This window comes from Heptranchias perlo, chromosome 12 (assembly GCF_035084215.1).
Source record: "Heptranchias perlo isolate sHepPer1 chromosome 12, sHepPer1.hap1, whole genome shotgun sequence".
In the NCBI taxonomy this organism is placed as follows: Eukaryota; Metazoa; Chordata; class Chondrichthyes; order Hexanchiformes; family Hexanchidae; genus Heptranchias; species Heptranchias perlo.
Genome location: NC_090336.1, coordinates 61,336,837 through 61,355,752, shown reverse-complemented (window position 1 = coordinate 61,355,752; position 18,916 = coordinate 61,336,837). Strand labels below are relative to the sequence as shown.

At 45.8% G+C, this 18,916-nt stretch overlaps 1 protein-coding gene across 1 annotated transcript in view; it reads left to right on the top strand.

Annotated features, from left to right (window-relative positions):
• Nucleotides 1-2,033: 2,033 nt before the first annotated feature.
• mapk8ip1b (mitogen-activated protein kinase 8 interacting protein 1b) overlaps nucleotides 2,034-18,916 on the top strand; it is a 154,193-nt gene continuing 137,310 nt past the window's right edge. Inside the window, exon 1 of the mRNA XM_067993563.1 lies at nucleotides 2,034-2,113. Within this exon, the coding sequence (XP_067849664.1) occupies nucleotides 2,034-2,113 (80 nt within the window). The remainder of the gene's footprint in view (nucleotides 2,114-18,916) is intronic.

Sequence of the window (18,916 nt, the reverse complement as noted above, 5' to 3'; positions counted from 1 at the left end):
TGACCTGGGCAGGGTAAATGTATCACAGTGACCAGGGCAGTGTAAATGTATCACGGTGACCAGGGCAGGGTAAATGTGTCACAGTGACCAGGGCAGTGTAAACGTATCACGGTGACCAGGGCAGGGTAAATGTATCACAGTGACCAGGGCAGTGTAAACGTATCACGGTGACCAGGGCAGTGTAAACGTATCACAGTGACCAGGGCAGTGTAAACGTATCACAGTGACCAGGGCAGTGTAAACGTATCACGGTGACCAGGGCAGTGTAAACGTATCACGGTGACCAGGGCAGGGTAAATGTATCACAGTGACCAGGGCAGTGTAAACGTATCACGGTGACCAGGGCAGGGTAAATGTATCACAGTGACCAGGGCAGTGTAAATGTATCACAGTGACCAGGGCAGTGTAAATGTGTCACAGTGACCAGGGCAGGGTAAACGTATCACAGTGACCAGGGCAGGGTAAACGTATCACAGTGACCAGGGCAGTGTAAATGTATCACAGTGACCAGGGCAGGGTAAATTTATCACAGTGACCAGGGCAGGGTAAACGTATCACAGTGACCAGGGCAGTGTAAATGTATCACAGTGACCAGGGCAGGGTAAACGTATCACAGTGACCAGGGCAGTGTAAACGTATCACAGTGACCAGGCTGATGCAAACATGTCACAGTGACCAGGGTAAGATCCTTAAAGAAAGAAAGACTTGTATTTATACAGTGCCTTTCATGACTTCCCAAAGTGCTTTATAGCCAATAAAGTACTTTTGAAGTCCAGTCATTGTTGAAATGTAGTAGCTAATTGTGCACAGCAAGGTCCCACAAATAGCAATGTGATAATGTCCAGATAATCTGTTTTTTATTGATGTTGGTTGATAAATATCGGCCAGGACACTGGGGAGAACTACCCTGCTCTTCCACAAAAGAACACCATGGGATCTTTCACTTCCACCTGAGAGGGCAGACGGGGCCTCGGTTTAACATCTCATCTGAAAGACAGCACTTCCAACAGTGCAGTACTCCCTCAGTACTATACTGGCAGCATCAGCCTCGATTTTGTACTCAAGTCTCAGGAGTGGGGCTTGAACCCACAACCTTCTGACACAAAAGCAAGAGCGCTACCCACTGAGCCATGGGTCAAATCTCTTCCCACTCTCTCAGTTCTACACCCCAAACATCAACCTGCCATCTCCCCTTTTTGAGGCTGACAGGCTTGTTGTGCGTTTCCGAGTTGTAGCTTTAACTGATTCAGGTTGGTGTCAGCCATGTTAGCAGGCTCAAAATATATTTGATTTTGATTCTGCGTGCCTGGTAGGGTTGCCAACACTGGTTGGGTGTATTCCTGGAGGTTTCATCACATGACCGCCCTCCCTGAACCACCCCGCCCCCACAATCTCACCATTGGCCCATCCTCCAGGCGCCAATTGGAGAGTGAACAGACTCTTTATTGTTACCAGATTGGATTAATCTTAACTGCCAGTCAAACAGCCCCCCCCGCCAAAAAAAACAGCTCCAATATTTTTCCAACTAATAAATGAAAGTGTTCAAAGAAAATGAAAAAGAAAACTATTTTTTTTAATGCCCCGCTGATTTTTCTCCCGGGTGTTTACGCACAACAGTATCCTTGAGATTAATCTTCGATTCCTGGAGACTCCAGGGCAATCCTGGAGGGGGTTGGCAACCCTGGTGCCTGGGTTTGCATGGACCCCAGCAGCTGTAGGGGGGGGGGGGGGGGGGTGGAGAGCTGTTCCAAGACGACACTGCTGGTGTGACCCTGTCACGTTGTATCACGGTGCAACATCAGACCGTGAGCCTGAAAGCCCTCCAGTCACAACAAGTGGTTGGGGTGGGACTTGGGGAAGGGTCTATTGCACAGAAAACACAGCTGATGAAGCCGCTGAACCTTCTTGCGGTGATTGATGATGATGATGATGTGTAAACCGGGCTGAATCTCCTTGCTTTTGTTTTGCATTACAAGCTGCCCAGTCTGACGTAGGGAAGGAGCTCAGCATCTTTTTCGGGATATGAATGAAGAATGGCGGATACAGAGCCCATGAACTCTCCGGCTGCATCTCCCTTCCTCGGGCTCCACATCACCTCCCCTTCCAATTTCAGGTACCGGAGACTTCATCAGTGAAATCTGTTTGCTTTTTTTTTTGTTGCTTCTATTTGCGATATTTGATCTCAATGCAAAGGGAGAGGGGAAAAGGAGAAGGGAGGGGAAAAAAAGCATTAAAAGGGGAATGAAATGCTAATAACGCCCCGGTACTGTCTGCACCAGGCACCGGCAGCCGGGTCATTCTCCCCTGTTAATTACTGCAATGTGTTGCACCCATTATACTGGCAATTGGTATTTATTTTAATTTTTTGCACATTCTTTTTTGTGTGTATGTGTGTAACTTGTGTTTTACAAATCATTGCCCAAAACGTGTTATTTGCCGGATATTATTTCAGGGCGTGGACAGCTCCCAGTGAGTGGAGGCTTTTTAAATGTCGATTTAAAAAAAATTAAAGCAATTTCGAAGATGTGTTTTTATGAAAATTGCAACTTTTTAAATGCTAGTGCTTTGATATTGTAAGTTATTATTATTATTAATAAGCTGTTCTTTTCACGTTCGCATAGTAAGGGGAAATTGGAATTGTGACGGTGGTGTTTATTGGGACGAGCAGTGAGATACACATTTGTGTATATATATTATTAAATCATGCTAAATATTGAGGAGAGCAATGCTTAACTCCTAAAAAGACGGCCCATAGGCAGAGTATGTGACTGCAGGTTGTTGTGAATTAAACCCTTGCTATCTCGACAGCCTGTTTGCTCCCGTAGCTCAGTGGGTATCACTCGCCTCCAAGTCAGGAGGTTGTGGGTTCAAGTCGAAATCCAGAGACTTGAGAGCAAAATAAAAATCCAGGCTGACACTCCAGTGCAGTACTGAGGGAGCGCTGCACTGTCGGAGGGGCCGTCTTTTGGATGAGACATTAAGCCCCCTCAGGTGGACCTAAAGGCTCTTGGGGCACTATTTTGAAGAAGAGCAGGGGAGTTTTCCCTGGTGCCCTGGCCAAATTGATCCCTCAACCAACATCACTTTTTTAAAAAACACAGATTATCTGATCATTTATCTCGCTGCTGTTTGTGGGATCTTGCTGTGCACAAATTGGTTGCTGTGTTTCCTTGCATTACAACAGTGACTACACTTAAAGTATTTCATTGGCTGTAAAGCGCTTTAGGATGACCTGAGGTCGTGAAAGGTGCTATATAAATGCAAGCCTTTCTTTCTTTGTTAAATCATCTGTCTCACGGTGACTGAATGTGACATATTTTGGATTTTTGCTGTTTTTTTGAGGGGGGGGGGAAATCACTTCCTGCTATTCTGCTCCCTTTATAATTTAAGTTCACTGGTCTATGATGACTTAAATCAGATATAAGTCCCTTCTCATTATGTGCAAATTATGGGATTTTCCCAGGCTTTTTAAACGGTGCTTTTTTGGGGGGGGGAGGATTATATTCCACTACTCCGTCCATTTATAACTGGGACCACTGGTTGACTGGTTCAAGTCAAATCCCATTTTTATTACATAGATTATGGATTTTTTCCTCCAGCCCTACAACCCTCCGAGATCTCTGCACTTCCCCAATTCTGGCCTCCTGCACATCCCCGATTTTCATCGCTCCACCATTGGCGGCCGTGTTTTCAGCCCTAGGCGGTAAGCTCTGGAATTCCCTCCCTAAACCTCTCTGCCTCTCTCTCCTTTTTGAGATGCTCCTTAAAACCTACCTCTTTGACCAAGCATTGGTCACCTGTCCTAATATCTCCTTATGTGTCTCGGTATCAAATTTTGTCTGATTACGCTCCTGTGAAGCGACTTGGGACAACTTTCTACGTTAAAGGTGCTATATAAAAGCAAGTTGTTATTATCAGGTATTTCTGCCTGTGTTTTTGGAATTGTATTTTGTGATTCCCTGCATTTTTCAATGAGAACCACAAATCAGTGTCCAGGATCATCATTAACAACAAGGCTGTTACTTTAACAGTTAAGAGACAACCAGGCTGGTGTGGGACTGGAATCACATAGGTCCAGACTGGTTAAGGACAGCAGGTTTCCTTCACTACTGTCCACTAAGACTTAACCGGTCTGGACCTATATGTGATTCCACACCCACCTGGTTGACTCTTAATTGCCCTCTGAAGTTGCCTAGCAAGCCACTCTGTTGTTTCAAAACTGTTACAGGGCAACTGAGGATGAACTGTAAATGTCCCCCTTGCCAGTGACGCTGACATCCCGAGAATGCTCCTCATCAATTTTTAAAAAAATAGCTAAACATACCTTTTCGCTGACTTGGCTGCATTCTTTGTCCAGAAACCCCTGGGTGTGCAGGCCCGGTGCCTGCTCCTCTCAGGGCAGTCCAATTTCCCAGAGGGATGCTAAAACAGGCGTTAGGCCCTTTCCATATGCTGAGGGGCCTAACGCCTGTTTTGGGTGGCCACCCCAGATGCCTGAAAAGCAGCCTGACCCAATTTCTGGTCGAACGTTTTTCAGGCATCTTTAGGGCACAAGATGTTAATCCCTGAAATTGGGCCTCGTTGTGCCCATTTTATGTTTGTTAATGGGTGGAACGAGGTCCAATTTCTACCCCAATCTGTCTCTCAGGCAGTCCATTACACACATTAATCACCCTCGGTGTAAAGTAGTTAAATATAAACTCTCCGTACTCCCCTTTTCTGAGCTTGAACCAGTGAGCCCTGGTCCTAGAGTTTCTAATAATCTCGAGACGTTTTACCAAGGTTCAGTTTATCCCTTAAAGATCTTGACTACTGGAATAATATCTCCCTCTGAGCCTTCTGTTGTTCAATGTAAATAATCTCTGGGTCTTCACCCTCTCCTCATAGCTCAGATGCTTTAATCTGGATATCGGTTAGGTTACCCATTTATATACTGTATCATTGCCCTGGTTCCCTCACTGTCACAGTCAGCCAGAATCGTGCACAGTATTGCAGGTGTGGCTGTACCAGTGCTTTGTACAGATTCAATTTCACCGCCTGACATTTATAGGAAAGAAAGAACGAACTTGCATTTATATAGCATCTTTCAGAGCAACAACTTGCATTTATATTGCACCTTTTAATGTAGTAAAATGTCCCAAGGCGTTTCACAGGAGAGATTATCAGACAAAATTTGACACTGAACCACATGAGGAGATATTAGGACAGGTGACCAAAAGCTTGGATAAAGAGGTAGGTTTTAAGGAACGTCTTAAAGGAGGAGAGAGAGGTAGAGAGGTTCAGGGAGGGAATTCCAGGGCAATTACAACTGATGGCCAGTTGTTTACTCTTTTGGTTGAGTTGGGATTTATACGCTTCAAATAATATCTGCACTCAATATTCATAAGTGATATCCCATCAAGTGATCGGAATGGTACCTTTGCTTGCAGGGGATATCTAAATGACAAGAGTTGCTGTTTGAACCAGCCTGAAATTACAGTTATATAAATGTGCCGTTAGCTATTTGGAGAGCCACTGAACTTAATTGCTGGGATTAGAATTCTGATGCACCCAACAGCACAATGTGGTATGATCAGTCAATTGCACACATTTTATTTTGTTATTTTAGATCTAATTGTTCTTACTACTTCAGTCAAATGAATTGTTGTACTCCGATTTGCCAATTTGTAAAATTTGCCGCAAATCTATTGTGCACCTTGAGTGGCAGGTTGCACAATAGTATGTGTTAAAATAGTTAGGTGTCAGCTGTGGCTCGGTTAGTAGCACTCTCGTCTCTTGAGTTAGAAGGTCGTAGGTTCAAGCCCAGCTCCAGAGACTTGAGCACATAATCCAGACTTGACACTCCCAGTGCCAGTACTGAGGGAGTGCTGCACTGTCGGAGGTGCCGTCTTTCGGATGAGATGTTAAACCGGGGCCCTGTGTTTACTGCTCACTGTTAAATACTTCTGATACCATGTGTACAAAATCCAGGCTGACACTCCCAGTGCAGTCTGGGCCCTTTGAACTCCATCAGGGTCGGATGCTGAGTCAGTTTGTGGGTGAAGACCAGGCGCGGGTATATGAGGGGGGGGGGGGTTGGTGAGCATTGGTCTAGCAGTATTAATGTGGAGTCAGAAGGAGCACCCCTTCCCCTCCTGGCTCCACATTAAGGTAGCTTCAAAAAATAAATGACCCTGCCAATTTCTTCAAAGGCCTCCAGTGGTCCCTTTTTAAGAGCCTGAAATTTTTGATAGGAGCATATAGGTCATACAAGAGCACCACCGACAGTGAGAGCCAAGCTTACATACCTGTGGTCTGAGGGAGAACTTTAAAGGCCCTGATTTTAACCTGGGAAGGGTGGGAAGCCCTCATGATGGCAGCAGAATGAGGCTTGGGCCATTTATCTCCCAGGCCTCATTTAAATATTGTAAACAATTTTACAACACCAAGTTATAGTCCAACGATTTTATTTGAAATTTACAAGCTTTCGGAGGCTTCCTCCTTCCTCAGGTAAATGTCAGGAACTCCTCGAAGCCTACGTATTTATAAATCACAGAACAATACATGGTGATTATAGATAGTCTTTGCAACTGCCCGTTGCCAAGGCAATCACAGTGTTCAGACAGAGAGGTGTTACCGACAGAGCCCCCGAATATACAGTCAACAAAAAAAAACAAACAGAAAAAAAAACAGAGAGGCAGAAACATCCGGAAGGCAGAGAAAGCCAGCAAATGACCCGTTATATTAAAAACAGATAGCTTTTGTTCACTGGTGGGGTTACGTGTAACGTGAGATGAACCCAAGATCCCAGTTGAGGCCGTCCTCATGGGTGCGGAACTTGGCTATCAATTTCTGCTCGACGATTTTGCATTGTCGTGTGTCTCGAAGGCCGCCTTGGAGTACGCTTACCCGAAGATCGGTGGCTGAATGTCCCTGACTGCTGAAGTGTTCCCCGACTGGGAGGGAACCCTCCTGTCTGGCAATTGTTGCGCGGTGTCTGTTCATCCGTTGTCGCAGTGTCTGCATGGTCTCGCCAATGTACCATGCTCTGGGGCATCCTTTCCTGCAACATATGAGGTAGACAACATTGGCCGAGTCACAGGAGTATGAACCATGCACCTGGTGGGTGGTGTCCTCTCGTGTGATGGTGGTATCTGTGTCGATGATCTGGCATGTCTTGCAGAGGTTACCATGGCAGGGTTGTGTGGTGTTGTGGACGCTGTTCTCCTGAAAGCTGGGTAATTTGCTGCGAACGATGGTCTGTTTGAGGTTGGGTGGCTGTTTTGAAGGCGAGTAGTGGAGGTGTGGGGATGGCCGTAGCGAGGTGTTTGTCGTCATTGATGACATGTTGAAGGCTGCAGAACAAGGTTGAAGAACATGGCGTAGTTTCTCCGCTCCGGGGAAGTACTGGACGATGAAGGGTACTCTGTTGGTTGCATCCTGTGTTAGTCTTGTGAGGAGGTCTATGCGATTTTTCGCTGTGGCCCGTCAGAACTGTCGACCGATGAGTCGAGCGTCATATCCCGTTCTTACTAGGGCGTCTTTCAGCGTCTGTAGGTGTCCATCGCGTTCCTTCTCGTCTGAGCAGACCCAGTGTATTCGCAGGGCCTGTCCATAGGGGATGGCCTCTTTGACGTGGTTAGGTCGATGTATCTGGTGTATAGCGTTGGTTGGAGGTCCTGTGCAGTGAAGAAGTCGTGCTCGAACTTGTGCATGAAAATGTTGGCGTATTGGGATGCGAATTTGGTCCCCATGGCTGTTCCGTGTGTTTGGGTAAAGAACTGGTTATCGAAGGTGAAGACATTGTGATCCAGGATGAAGCGGATGAGTTGTAGGATGGCATCTGGAGATTGGCTGTTGTTGGTGTTGAGTATTGATGCTGTCGCAGCGTGCTGTCATCGTGGGGGATACTGATGTAGAGTGCTGAGACGTCCATCGTGGTGAGAAGTGTTCCTGGTTCAACTGGTCCGTGGGTACTGAGTACTCAGGAACCAGGAACACTTCTCACCACGATGGACGTCTCGGCACTCTACACCAGTATCCCCCACGATGCACAAGTTCGAGCACGACTTCTTCACTGCACAGGACCTCCAACCAACGCTATACACCAGATACATCAACGACATTTTCTTCCTATGGACCCACAGCGAAGAATCACTAAAGAGACTACACGATAACATCAACAAGTTCCATCCCACCATCAAGCTCACCATGGACTACTCCTCAGAATCGGTTTCTTTCTTGGACACACGAATCTCCATCAAAGACGGGCACCTCAGCACCTCACTCTACCGCAAGCCCACGGACAACCTCACAATGCTCCACTTTTCCAGCTTCTACCCTAACCACGTCAAAGAGGCCATCCCCTATGGACAGGCCCTGCGAATACACAGGGTCTGCTCAGACGAGGAGGAACGCGATGGACACCTACAGACGCTGAAAGACGCCCTAGTAAGAACGGGATATGACACTCGACTCATCGATCGACAGTTCCGACGGGCCACAGCGAAAAATCGCATCGACCTCCTCAGAAGACTAACACGGGACGCAACCAACAGAGTACCCTTCGTCGTCCAGTACTTCCCCGGAGTGGAGAAACTACGCCATGTTCTCCGCAGCCTTCAACATGTCATCAATGACGACAAACACCTCGCCATGGCCATCCCCACGCCTCCACTACTCGCCTTCAAACAGCCACCCAACCTCAAACAGACCATCGTTCGCAGCAAATTACCCAGCTTTCAGGAGAACAGCGTCCACGACACCACACAACCCTGCCACGGTAACCTCTGTAAGACATGCCAGATCATCGACACAGATACCACCATCACACGAGAGGACACCACCCACCAGGTGCATGGTTCATACTCCTGGGACTCGGCCAACGTTGTCTACCTCATATGTTGCAGGAAAGGATGCCCCGGAGCATGGTACATTGGCGAGACCAGGCAGACACTGCGACAATGGGTGAACGGACACCGTGCAACAATCGCCAGACAGGAGGGTTCCCTCCCAATCGGGGAACACTTCAGCAGTCAGGGACATTCAGCCACCGACCTTCGGGTAAACGTACTCCAAGGCGGCCTTCGAGACACACGACAACGCAAAATCGTCGAGCAGAAATTGATAGCCAAGTTCCGCACCCATGAGGACGGCCTCAACCGGGATCTTGGGTTCATCTCACGCTACACGTAACCCCACCAGCGAACAAAAGCTATCTGTTTTTAATATAACTGGTCATTTGCTGGCTTTCTCTGCCTTCCGGATGTTTCTGCCTCTCTTTTTTTTCTTTTTTTTTTGTTGACTGTATATTCGGGGGCTCTGTAGTTAACACCTCTCTGTCTGAACACTGTGATTGCCTTGGCAACGGGCAGTTGCAAAGACTATCTGTAATCACCATGTATTGTTCTGTGATTTATAAATGCGTAGGCTTCGAGGAGTTCCTGACATTTACCTGAGGAAGGAGGAAGCCTCCGAAAGCTTGTAAATTTCAAATAAAATCATTGGACTATAACTTGGTGTTGTAAAATTGTTTACTATTGTCAACCCCAGTCCATCACTGGCATCTCCACATCATTTAATTATGGCAACGTTGACTCCTGCTCCTCCTGGCTCACAGGGAAACGTTAAGAAAAATAAATCAAACTTACTCGGGGTCTCTTCTGGTTTTACTGGCAGCCCCAGCACTTTGTGCCATTCCTTGTTAAAATCTCGTCGGGGTCCAAATTACATCATCGCCCCCCCCCCGACTTTCGAATATTGATGAAGCGCCCATGAAACGCTTCGGGAATGCGCCCCCCCCCCCCACCCCCCCGCCATTTTAACCCATACCTGCCGGGTGGGCAGGGGTTAAAATCGGGCTAACAACTTTGCAGAATATTCTATAGTTTATTGGAGCTGCTTGCTCTGGTGCTAGATCAGTATTAGTCATGCTAATTTGTGTGTGTGTGTGTGTGTGTGTGTGTGTGTGTGTGTGTATTTTGATCTAATTCAATTAAAAATAAAATTTTCCCAGAGCTATTAAAATGATCCAGACACTGAGAAATTACTGTCGCTGAATCCACTGCGTGAACACTTAAATGCCTCCAGTTCCCCTCTGTGCTATTTTAACCGAGGTGTTAACGGGGCATTGACCCATGTTAAAATAAATGAGTTAAGAGTGGAGAGAAGGAATTCAGTATTAATTGCTTGTACGACAACATAACTGACAGGAAGTTGTACCCTAAGAAGAGGAGAGGTGTAGCGGAGAGCGTGAAATACGACAGCCTGCTCGCAGAGATACTGATTGCACAGCAACAAGAGACAAAGACCATTATTATTTCTGGGATCCTTTGGAGACAGATTGCGCTGGCACTAGACTGTTCAGAACAAAGAGAAGTAAGGAGAATTTGATTAAAGGGGAAGATCTTTGTCGAAAGGGAGCCCAGCAGGGATGGAACGTGACACAGTCATTTCCCCTTAGGGGCAGGACAGTTTAAGAGGAGATACCAATGGAAAGCTAAATTCCCAGGATAAAGCCAGGTTAGAGAGGGGGCAACTATCTCCCTTCAGCAAGACGCCATCTCTAGCCACTAAGCAAGGAATCCAGGTCTATCTCTGTAATAAAAGCAAATCTCTTCAAAGAGATTCAACCTTTACTATCTGTTGTCATTTACATCCTTCCTGCTGTGTTTTCAATGGGCTACAGAATGATACAGCACACAAGGAGACCCTTTGGCCCATCGTGCCTATGCCGGCTCTTTGAAAGAGCTATCTAATTGGTCCTGCTCTTACCCCATAGCCCTGCAAACTTTTCCTTTTCCAGTTTATATCCAAGTCCCAATTGTGGCCACCTACTATTGTTCACAGTCATGGCACTTACTCCTTCCAAAATGGCTGATGACTTAGGGTACAGTTAAACTATAACCGCACTGTCAGTGTGTGAAGTATCATCGTAGGTGCATAGAGGAGGCCATTTGGCCCATCGTACCTGTGCCGGCTCTTTGAAAGAGCGATCTAATCAGTCCCACTCACCCTGCTCTTTTACCATAGCCCTGCAAATGTTTTCCCTTCAAGTATTCAAGTGGTTTCACTTTGCTTCAACCTGACTGTTACAAGAGGTAATCCTGCAGCACCAGCAGGGAGTGTGGATCGGGAGTACGAGGTAAACACTGTATCCCCAATTCTCCCATCTGCACTCCCTATGGGTGTAGCTCTTGGCTGGGAGGGCAGAATTACTCCTGTAGTGTAAATGCAGCCTGCGTCTGGAGTTAGGAAGTGACCGCACACTGGATTGAGGTGGAGTGGGTCTCCATGCAGGACGTAACCTCACTCCGCTTTGCTCTGAAGTCAGGTTGGGCCTTGGCACCAGATTGATGCGACACAAATCCAGTGTTGGTGCTAAGCCGAAACCGCTCCAGTTAAACAGTAGGCGATGGCCCAGATACAATGGTCCAATGACATCCTTCTGTGCTGCAATCTCAAGCAAGAAAGAAGGCAAGAACTTGCATTTATATAACACATTTCATGACCTCAGGACATCCCAAAGTGCTTTACAGCCAATGAAGTACTTTTTTGAAGCATAGTCACTGTTGTATTATAGGAAAAGCGGCAGCCAATTTGCGCACAGCAAGATCCCACAAACAGCAATGTGATGATGACCAGATCACCTATTTTAGTGATTGGTTGAAGGGAGGGATAAATATTGGCCAGGTCACCGGGGAGAACTCCCCTACTCTTGTTCGAAATACTGCCACCTGAGAGGGCAGTCAGGGCCTCGGTTTTACATCACATCTGAAAAAGACGGCACCTTCGACAGTGCAGCTCTCCCTCAGTACTGCGCTGGAAGTGTCAGCCTGGATTCCGTGCTCAAATCTCTGGAGTGGGACTTGAACCCACAACTTTCTGATGCCGAGGTGAGAGTGCTACCCACTGAACCACAGCTGACACCTAAAGTCCTTAAGTATCCCATCTGGTCAGGCCGGTGAATTGGTGAAATTAATTCTATAGTGTAAACGTTGCAGTTACTGTATTACAGGCTCACCAACTTGCGTTCATTGTTGTAGCCAGTGTTAGTAGATTTTTCACTGACAGTCTTCACCCAAACCCCAGCGATCAACCTTCACCGGGGTCCTTTCAACAGATCTTATCTCATTCCACCCTCAAAACCTAAAAGACCTCCTACCTGCCACGTGAGCCCACCTTGAAACGATCAAGGTCAGCGCTCAGTGGAATCCGCAGTGTCGGTCCTCCGATTTCTGACGACGTCCTACACGTTGAAATGAACCCTGCAGGTAGCTCTCCGCTGACCCCGGCTACCATGACACGACTGACCCCCCAACACACCGATCTTCGGTGGAGCTGCTTAAGTACCTTCTGACAAATCAGCTGTAATCTAATTCCTTTTGAATTAATTTGACAGATTTGTGTCGTCCCTATAATTCTGAAACTTGTCACTTAGCAAGAAAAAAATAAAGACTTTCTACCCTGCCCACTTGGAATGATTGGCTTTTCAGCTGTCAGTTCAGGATAAATCAATCATTCTTAAATGGAGTGGACGGCCATAAATGGTGGGTAAGTGTTACTCGCTTAAGCATTGTTAAGATGCTCATTAACTACTTCAAAACCGAGAAACTCATCATCACTGCAGGATCGTGCTGTTTGGCTGATTTTAATTGGACCCATCGGGTTGGCACTGGACCGCCCCTGTGTCACTAGTCAGAAAACATCTCTGGGGGGGGCGCCACGAGTAAAAGAGTCTAACAATTGCAGGGGGGTGGGGGTGAAGCATAAACTGGCAGCGGACTGCAGTGTTTTTGGGGAGCTAGGAGAAACCTCTCTTGCTTCCCACTTGTGGGGGAATCCAAAACTAGAGGCCATCAGTATAAGATGGTCACTAATAAATCCAATCAAGAATTCAGGAGAAACTCTTTGCCCAGAGAGTGGTGAGAATGTGGAACTCACTACCTCAAGGAGTGGTTGAGGCGAATAGCATAGATGCCTTTAAGGGGAAGCTAGATAAGTACATGAGGGAGAAAGGGTTAGATGAAATATGGTGGGCGGAGGCTCGTTTGGAGCTTAAACACGGCCTGGACCTGTTGGGCCGAATGGCCTGTTTCTGTGCCGTAGACACCACGTCACTTGGTGGCAGCGGTTTGGGAACTTTAAATTGACCAGGGCATTTCATAGCCTTCCTTACCTAAGAAAGGATATACTTGCTATTGAGGGAGTGCAGCAAAGGTTCACCAGACTGATTCCTGGGATGGCAGGACTGTCGTATGTGGAGAGATTGGGTCGACTCGGCCTGTATTCATTCGAGTTTAGAAGAATGAGAGGGGATCTCATTGAAACATATAAAAATCTGACAGGGCTAGACAGACTGGATGCAGGGAGGATGTTTCCCCTGGCTGGGGGGGTCTAGAATGAGGTGTCACAGTCTCAGGATACGGGGTAGGACATTTAGGACTGAGATGTGGAGAAATTTCTTCACTCAGAGGGTGGTGAACCTGTGGAATTCTCTACCACAGAAGGCTGTGGAGGCCAAGTTACTGAATATATTTAAGAAGGAGCTCGATAGATTTCTAGACACAGAAAGCATCAACAGGTATGGGGAGAGAGTGGGACTATGGTATTGAGATAGAGGATCAGCCATGATCATACTGAATGACTGAGCAGGCTCACAGGCTCGAAGGACCGAATGGCTTACTGCTGCTCCTAATTTCTATGTAAACAATTTTACAACACCAAGTTATAGTCCAGCAATTTTATTTTAAATTCACAAGCTTTCGGAGGCTTCCTCCTTCGTCAGGTGAACGATGTGAAAATGTTTTCACATCGTTCACCTGACGAAGGAGGAAGCCTCCGAAAGCTTGTGAATTTAAAATAAAATTGCTGGACTATAACTTGGTGTTGTAAAATTGTTTACAATTGTCAACCCCAGTCCATCACCGGCATCTCCACATCAATTTCTATGTAGGCAGCAAACCACTGCTCCGATCGCCCTTCAACCTTCTATTGCAAGATGAGTAAATACAATTTTGTTTAATTCATTTTGCCACTGAAATGTCAAGATATTTTAGAGGATTTCAGCAACAAAGGTGCGAAGAGTTTACGGAATTGCCCGAAATAGAAGGCTCTCTTTTAACACATTGTGAGCAGCTCCTTTGAAATTGAGTGCTAAGTGCCCAGTATAAACGGTTGCCTGCCATAAGCGTGAGTACTAAAAGTGGTGGGGGCTGGATTCGCTATTTATTCGAGTTTTTAAATCTTCAGTTTTACTTGTAGGTTGGATTCAGTTTAGGAGGAGATCACGGCAATTCAGATGGCTTCACTTAACCAGAGGAATAATAAAGGGTAAATTGCATATAAATTTTCATAACTTTCTTTGCTGTAAAACGTATTGGGAGTTCAGGTGTGACGGTTAGCAGGTTCCACAGGATATTCCATGGACCTTTGCATCAAAATTCCCAAAATTCACGACCAGTGGGTGAAGCTTTGCTTGTGAATCGGTGAAATTACCCCAATGGTGTAAAAGCTATTGTCGTTGATGTACAAACATTTAACCAAATTTTAACCAAACCAAAATTTAGATTCTTCTAGGTAAGGGTATTAAGGGTTACGGAAGCAAGGCGGGTAGATGGAGTTAAACTACAGATCAGCCGTGACCTAATTGAGAGGCGGAACAGGCTCGAGGGGCTGAATGGCCTGCTCCTGAATTTCTCTCCCTACTGCTTTAATGGAGGTGTTAACCTATGAATCTTGAGCTGTGAGGAGCCAGTGGAGTGCAAGAGGTCCAGACAGTGTGGCGATTAGTCACAGCAGGAATGATTGGGACATAAGTATTGAAATTTCCATTTGTATATTTTGCTGTATTTTGAGTTTACCTTTTAATTTACTTCATTTTAGCTATTCAATACTAGGAGCTGTTTAACATCATTTTATTTGTCAAAGTTTATTTGTTAAAGGTGTCAGCCCTGGCTCAGAGGGTAGCACTCTCACCTCTGAGTCAGAAGGTCATGGCTTCAAGTCCCACCCCAGAGACTTGAGCACAAAATCTAGGCGGACACAGCATAAAAAGAATTTCAAAGCCATAGTGTACAGCATTGATTCACCAGGACGATGTGAGGGATGGAAATTCAAAGTTATGAGGGGAGACTTGAGATACTGAAACTATTTTCACTCGATCAGGGAAGGCTAAGAGGGGATTTAGTAGATTTTTTTTCTTTAAATTGTGAAGAGTTTTGATCGAGTGAATAGGGGAAGACTCTTTCTTCTGGCTGGGGAGCCAGTGACGAGGGGGGCCATCAATTTAAAAACTGTTACTGCTATGAGAACAAAGAGCGGTTAGGAGAAATTTCTTTACACAGAGGGTTGTTGGAGCTCGGATTGCTTTTTTTTATTCATTCATGGGATGTGGGTGTCGCTGGTGGTGAGCCGTCTTCTTGAACTGCTGCAGTCCATGTGGTGACGGTTCTCCCACAGTGCTGTTAGGAAGGGAGTTCTAGGATTTTGACCCAGCGACGATGAAGGAACGGCGATATATTTCTAAGTCGGGATGGTGTGTGACTTGGAGGGGAACGTGCAGGTGGTGGTGTTCCCCTCCAAGTCACACACCATCCCGACTGTGCTTGCTGCCCTTGTCCTTCTAGGTAGTAGAGGTCACTGGTTTAGGAGGTGCTGTCGAAGAAGCCTTGGCGAGTTGCTGCAGTGCATCCTGTGGATGGTACACACTGCAGCCACTGTGCACCAGTGGTGAAGGGAATGAATGTTTAGGGTGGTGGATGGAGTCCCAATCAAGCGGGCTGCTTTGTCCTGAATGTTGTCAAGCTTCTTGAGCGTTGTTGGAACTGCACTCATCCAGGCAAGTGGAGAGTATTCCATCACACTCCTGACTTGTGCCTTGTAGATGGTGGAAAGGCTTTGGGGAGTCAGGAGGTGAGTCATTCGCCACAGAATACCCAGTCTCTGACCTGCTCTTGTAGCCACAGTATTTATATGGCTGGTCCAGTTAAGTTTCTGGTCAATGGTGACCCCCAGGATGTTGATGGTGGGGGATTCGGTGATGGTAATGCAGTTGAATGTCAAGGGGAGGTGGTTAGACTCTCTTGTTGGAGATTGTCATTGCCTGGCACTTGTCTGGCGCGAATGTTACTTGTTATTTGAGAAAGTTACTTGCTTTGCCACAGGGAATGGTCGAGGCAGAGACCATTGCATTTATTAAGGAAAAACTGGGCAAATATTTGAAGAGGAGGCAGATACAGGCTTTTGGGAAGAGAGCTGATTAGTTTTAGATTGTGCTAGCAAACAGTTGGCACAGACACGATGGGCTGAGTGGCCTCCTTCTGTGCTGCAAACTTCTGTGTTTATTTTATTTTAAATGGATTAACACCTTCAATAAAATAATGGGGAGAGTGACACTTGGGACAAGAGCACTCAGCATCTGTGCAGTAACGTCGCTAATTGTCACATCTATCCGTAGATTTTTCTTGCATTACAAATGAAGATGAGAAATGCAATGTGAGAGTGTTGCTATGAAGTTTGGCAATGATACAACGTTAATGTTATGTTAACGCTGTTTACCAGGGAATGGTTTTCAGCAGCATTACAATTAAATTGCTGTGAAATTAATGATAACAGAATCTGTTGGCCAGAATTCAGCTAGTAATTGAATAGTTCTGGTGGAACCACTATTGGGGGGGTGGGGGGGGGAGATGCAGGCTACCTCTGACAGCTGGATAGGGTCTAAGTGTATCAGGTGTGAGCAACCTCAATCCAGTTCTCGGTGGAATTGTTCGACAGGACAGACATCCGTCTTATTCTGCACCCGTTGGGACTGAAGGGACAAACCTGCGAAATTCAAGTCATGTTAGTGCAATTCATAGAATTTTACAGCACAGAAGGAGGCCACTCGGCCCTTTGTACCTGTGCCGGCTCTTTGAAAGAGCTATCCAATTAGTCCCACTCCTCCTGGTCTTTCTCCATAGCCCTGCAAATATTTCTTTTTCAAATATATATCCAACATCAATGTGCATTTCTATAGCGCCTTTAACTTCGCAAAACATCCCAAGGCGCTTCACAGGAGTGTAATCTGACAAAATTTAACACCGAGCCAAATAAGGAAATATTAGGAAGGGAAAGAGGTAGGTTTTAAGGAGCATCTTAAAGGAGGAGAGAAAGGCAGAGAGGTTTAGGAAGGGAATTCCAGAGCTTAGGGCCTAGACAGCTGAAGGCATGGCCGCCAATGGTGGGGTGATGGAAAGCGGGACTGCGTAAGAGGTCAGAATAAATGGAGAGAAGGGTTAAAGTAAAACTAAGTCAGGATATTGTTGTGGAAACCGATTGTACGGTAATCACCTTGCGATGGCCTGCGGTCACAGAGGGGGTGGGGACATTGAGTGAACCGGCAGACACCCCAACGCCCCTTTCCGGGGCCACTCAGGCACATGTGCTGTTTGGCTGAGTTCTGCATGATTACGTTATCAAAATTCCAGAACTTAGAGCCCAGGCGGCTGAAGGCATGGCCGCCAATTCCCAATTACTGCTGTGGGAGGCATAAACGTTAGATTTGTGTGGTTTAGGTAAGCACTTAGAGTAAAACAGTGAGAAGTTGCTTTCACCTTGGCCCTGACCTCACCAAGTATTGCTTCATGGTGTCACTGAACATAAAATGCTCAAATATTTCATTATTATTTATCCTTCAACTCAGTCTGAACTTTGTGTGTTGGATCCAGTGGTGTTACTGAATATAAAGTGGTGCATAATTCGCCTACTCAACAATTGAAAAATAATTCCATGGCTGTAAAACAGCCAAATTTCAGGATGTCCTGACCTCAGAGGCGCTACATAAATGCAAGTTCTTGGTAAAATGTTTCATTATTATTTATTCTTTAACTCGTTAAGGATATTTGTGTCTTCCCTAAACTGGCTTGCACTTTTCCAGTGGATCACCCAGCTCTCATTAACACTTGGCGAAGATTAAGCACAAGCATATTTTATGTTTGCTATTAATTTATACTGTGAAGCTATTTAGCCGGATCTTGGTGGAGTGGGGCATCTTGCAGCGTGCCCCGTTAGTTAGACATTTTCCTGCACCCTTCAGCTCAAATTTTTTTGCCCTGTATCTTGGTGGAAGTGCAAGCTGATAATGATGTAGCGAAGGTAACGAGACATCTGGGGCCTTAGTGAACAGTGGGTCCTACAGTCTATCTCCTTAAACAATGAGATTTAACAATTGAGAAATAAACAGAGGAACGATGGAGAAGAAAATCGAGTGAATCAGAGTCAAATCAGGTACAAAAAGAGAAATGGAGAGGGAAAGAAAGATTGGATTAAGAGAGAGAGGAAAAAGAGACAAAGGAAAAGTTTTAGAAAAAAAAGTAATAATTTAAAATTTGACATTTTAAAAACCTCTAGGAACAATTTACTATATACAAGATTCAGATTGAACAGTTTAAATTGTTCAATTCCTGGGCCAGAGGGGTTGATTGACATTGCATTAACAATTATCACATTGTTAAAAAGGTACTTACGCTGTTAATTACCAGACATACCTTTCTGTGGCGGGTTTAATGGGCAATTAATGTGCAAATCCAGCAAGTTCTTAAAAATGACGGGGAGGCTAAGGGCGAAATGAAGTGTATGCAAGGCAAATGGCAGAGCAGCGTAAATCCACCAAGAAGTTCTGGAGATTCGCAACTCGTGGCGTTTCTCTTAATCCCCTGAATTTATTTGCCGATTTGCATATTAATAACGGCCTGTGTTGTTAACACGCCGTCATTTTTCCAACAAGATTCAACATATTATAGCAGCAATAACTTACTACTGTGTCCCCATATAGGAGAATGCCTCAAGTCATTTAACAATGAGAGGAGACTGAACAGGGATGAGAGAGATGGGGAGGAACCGACTGATTAATAGGGAGAGGGGACCAAAAAAGCAATCACAAAGATGTTTATTTTTC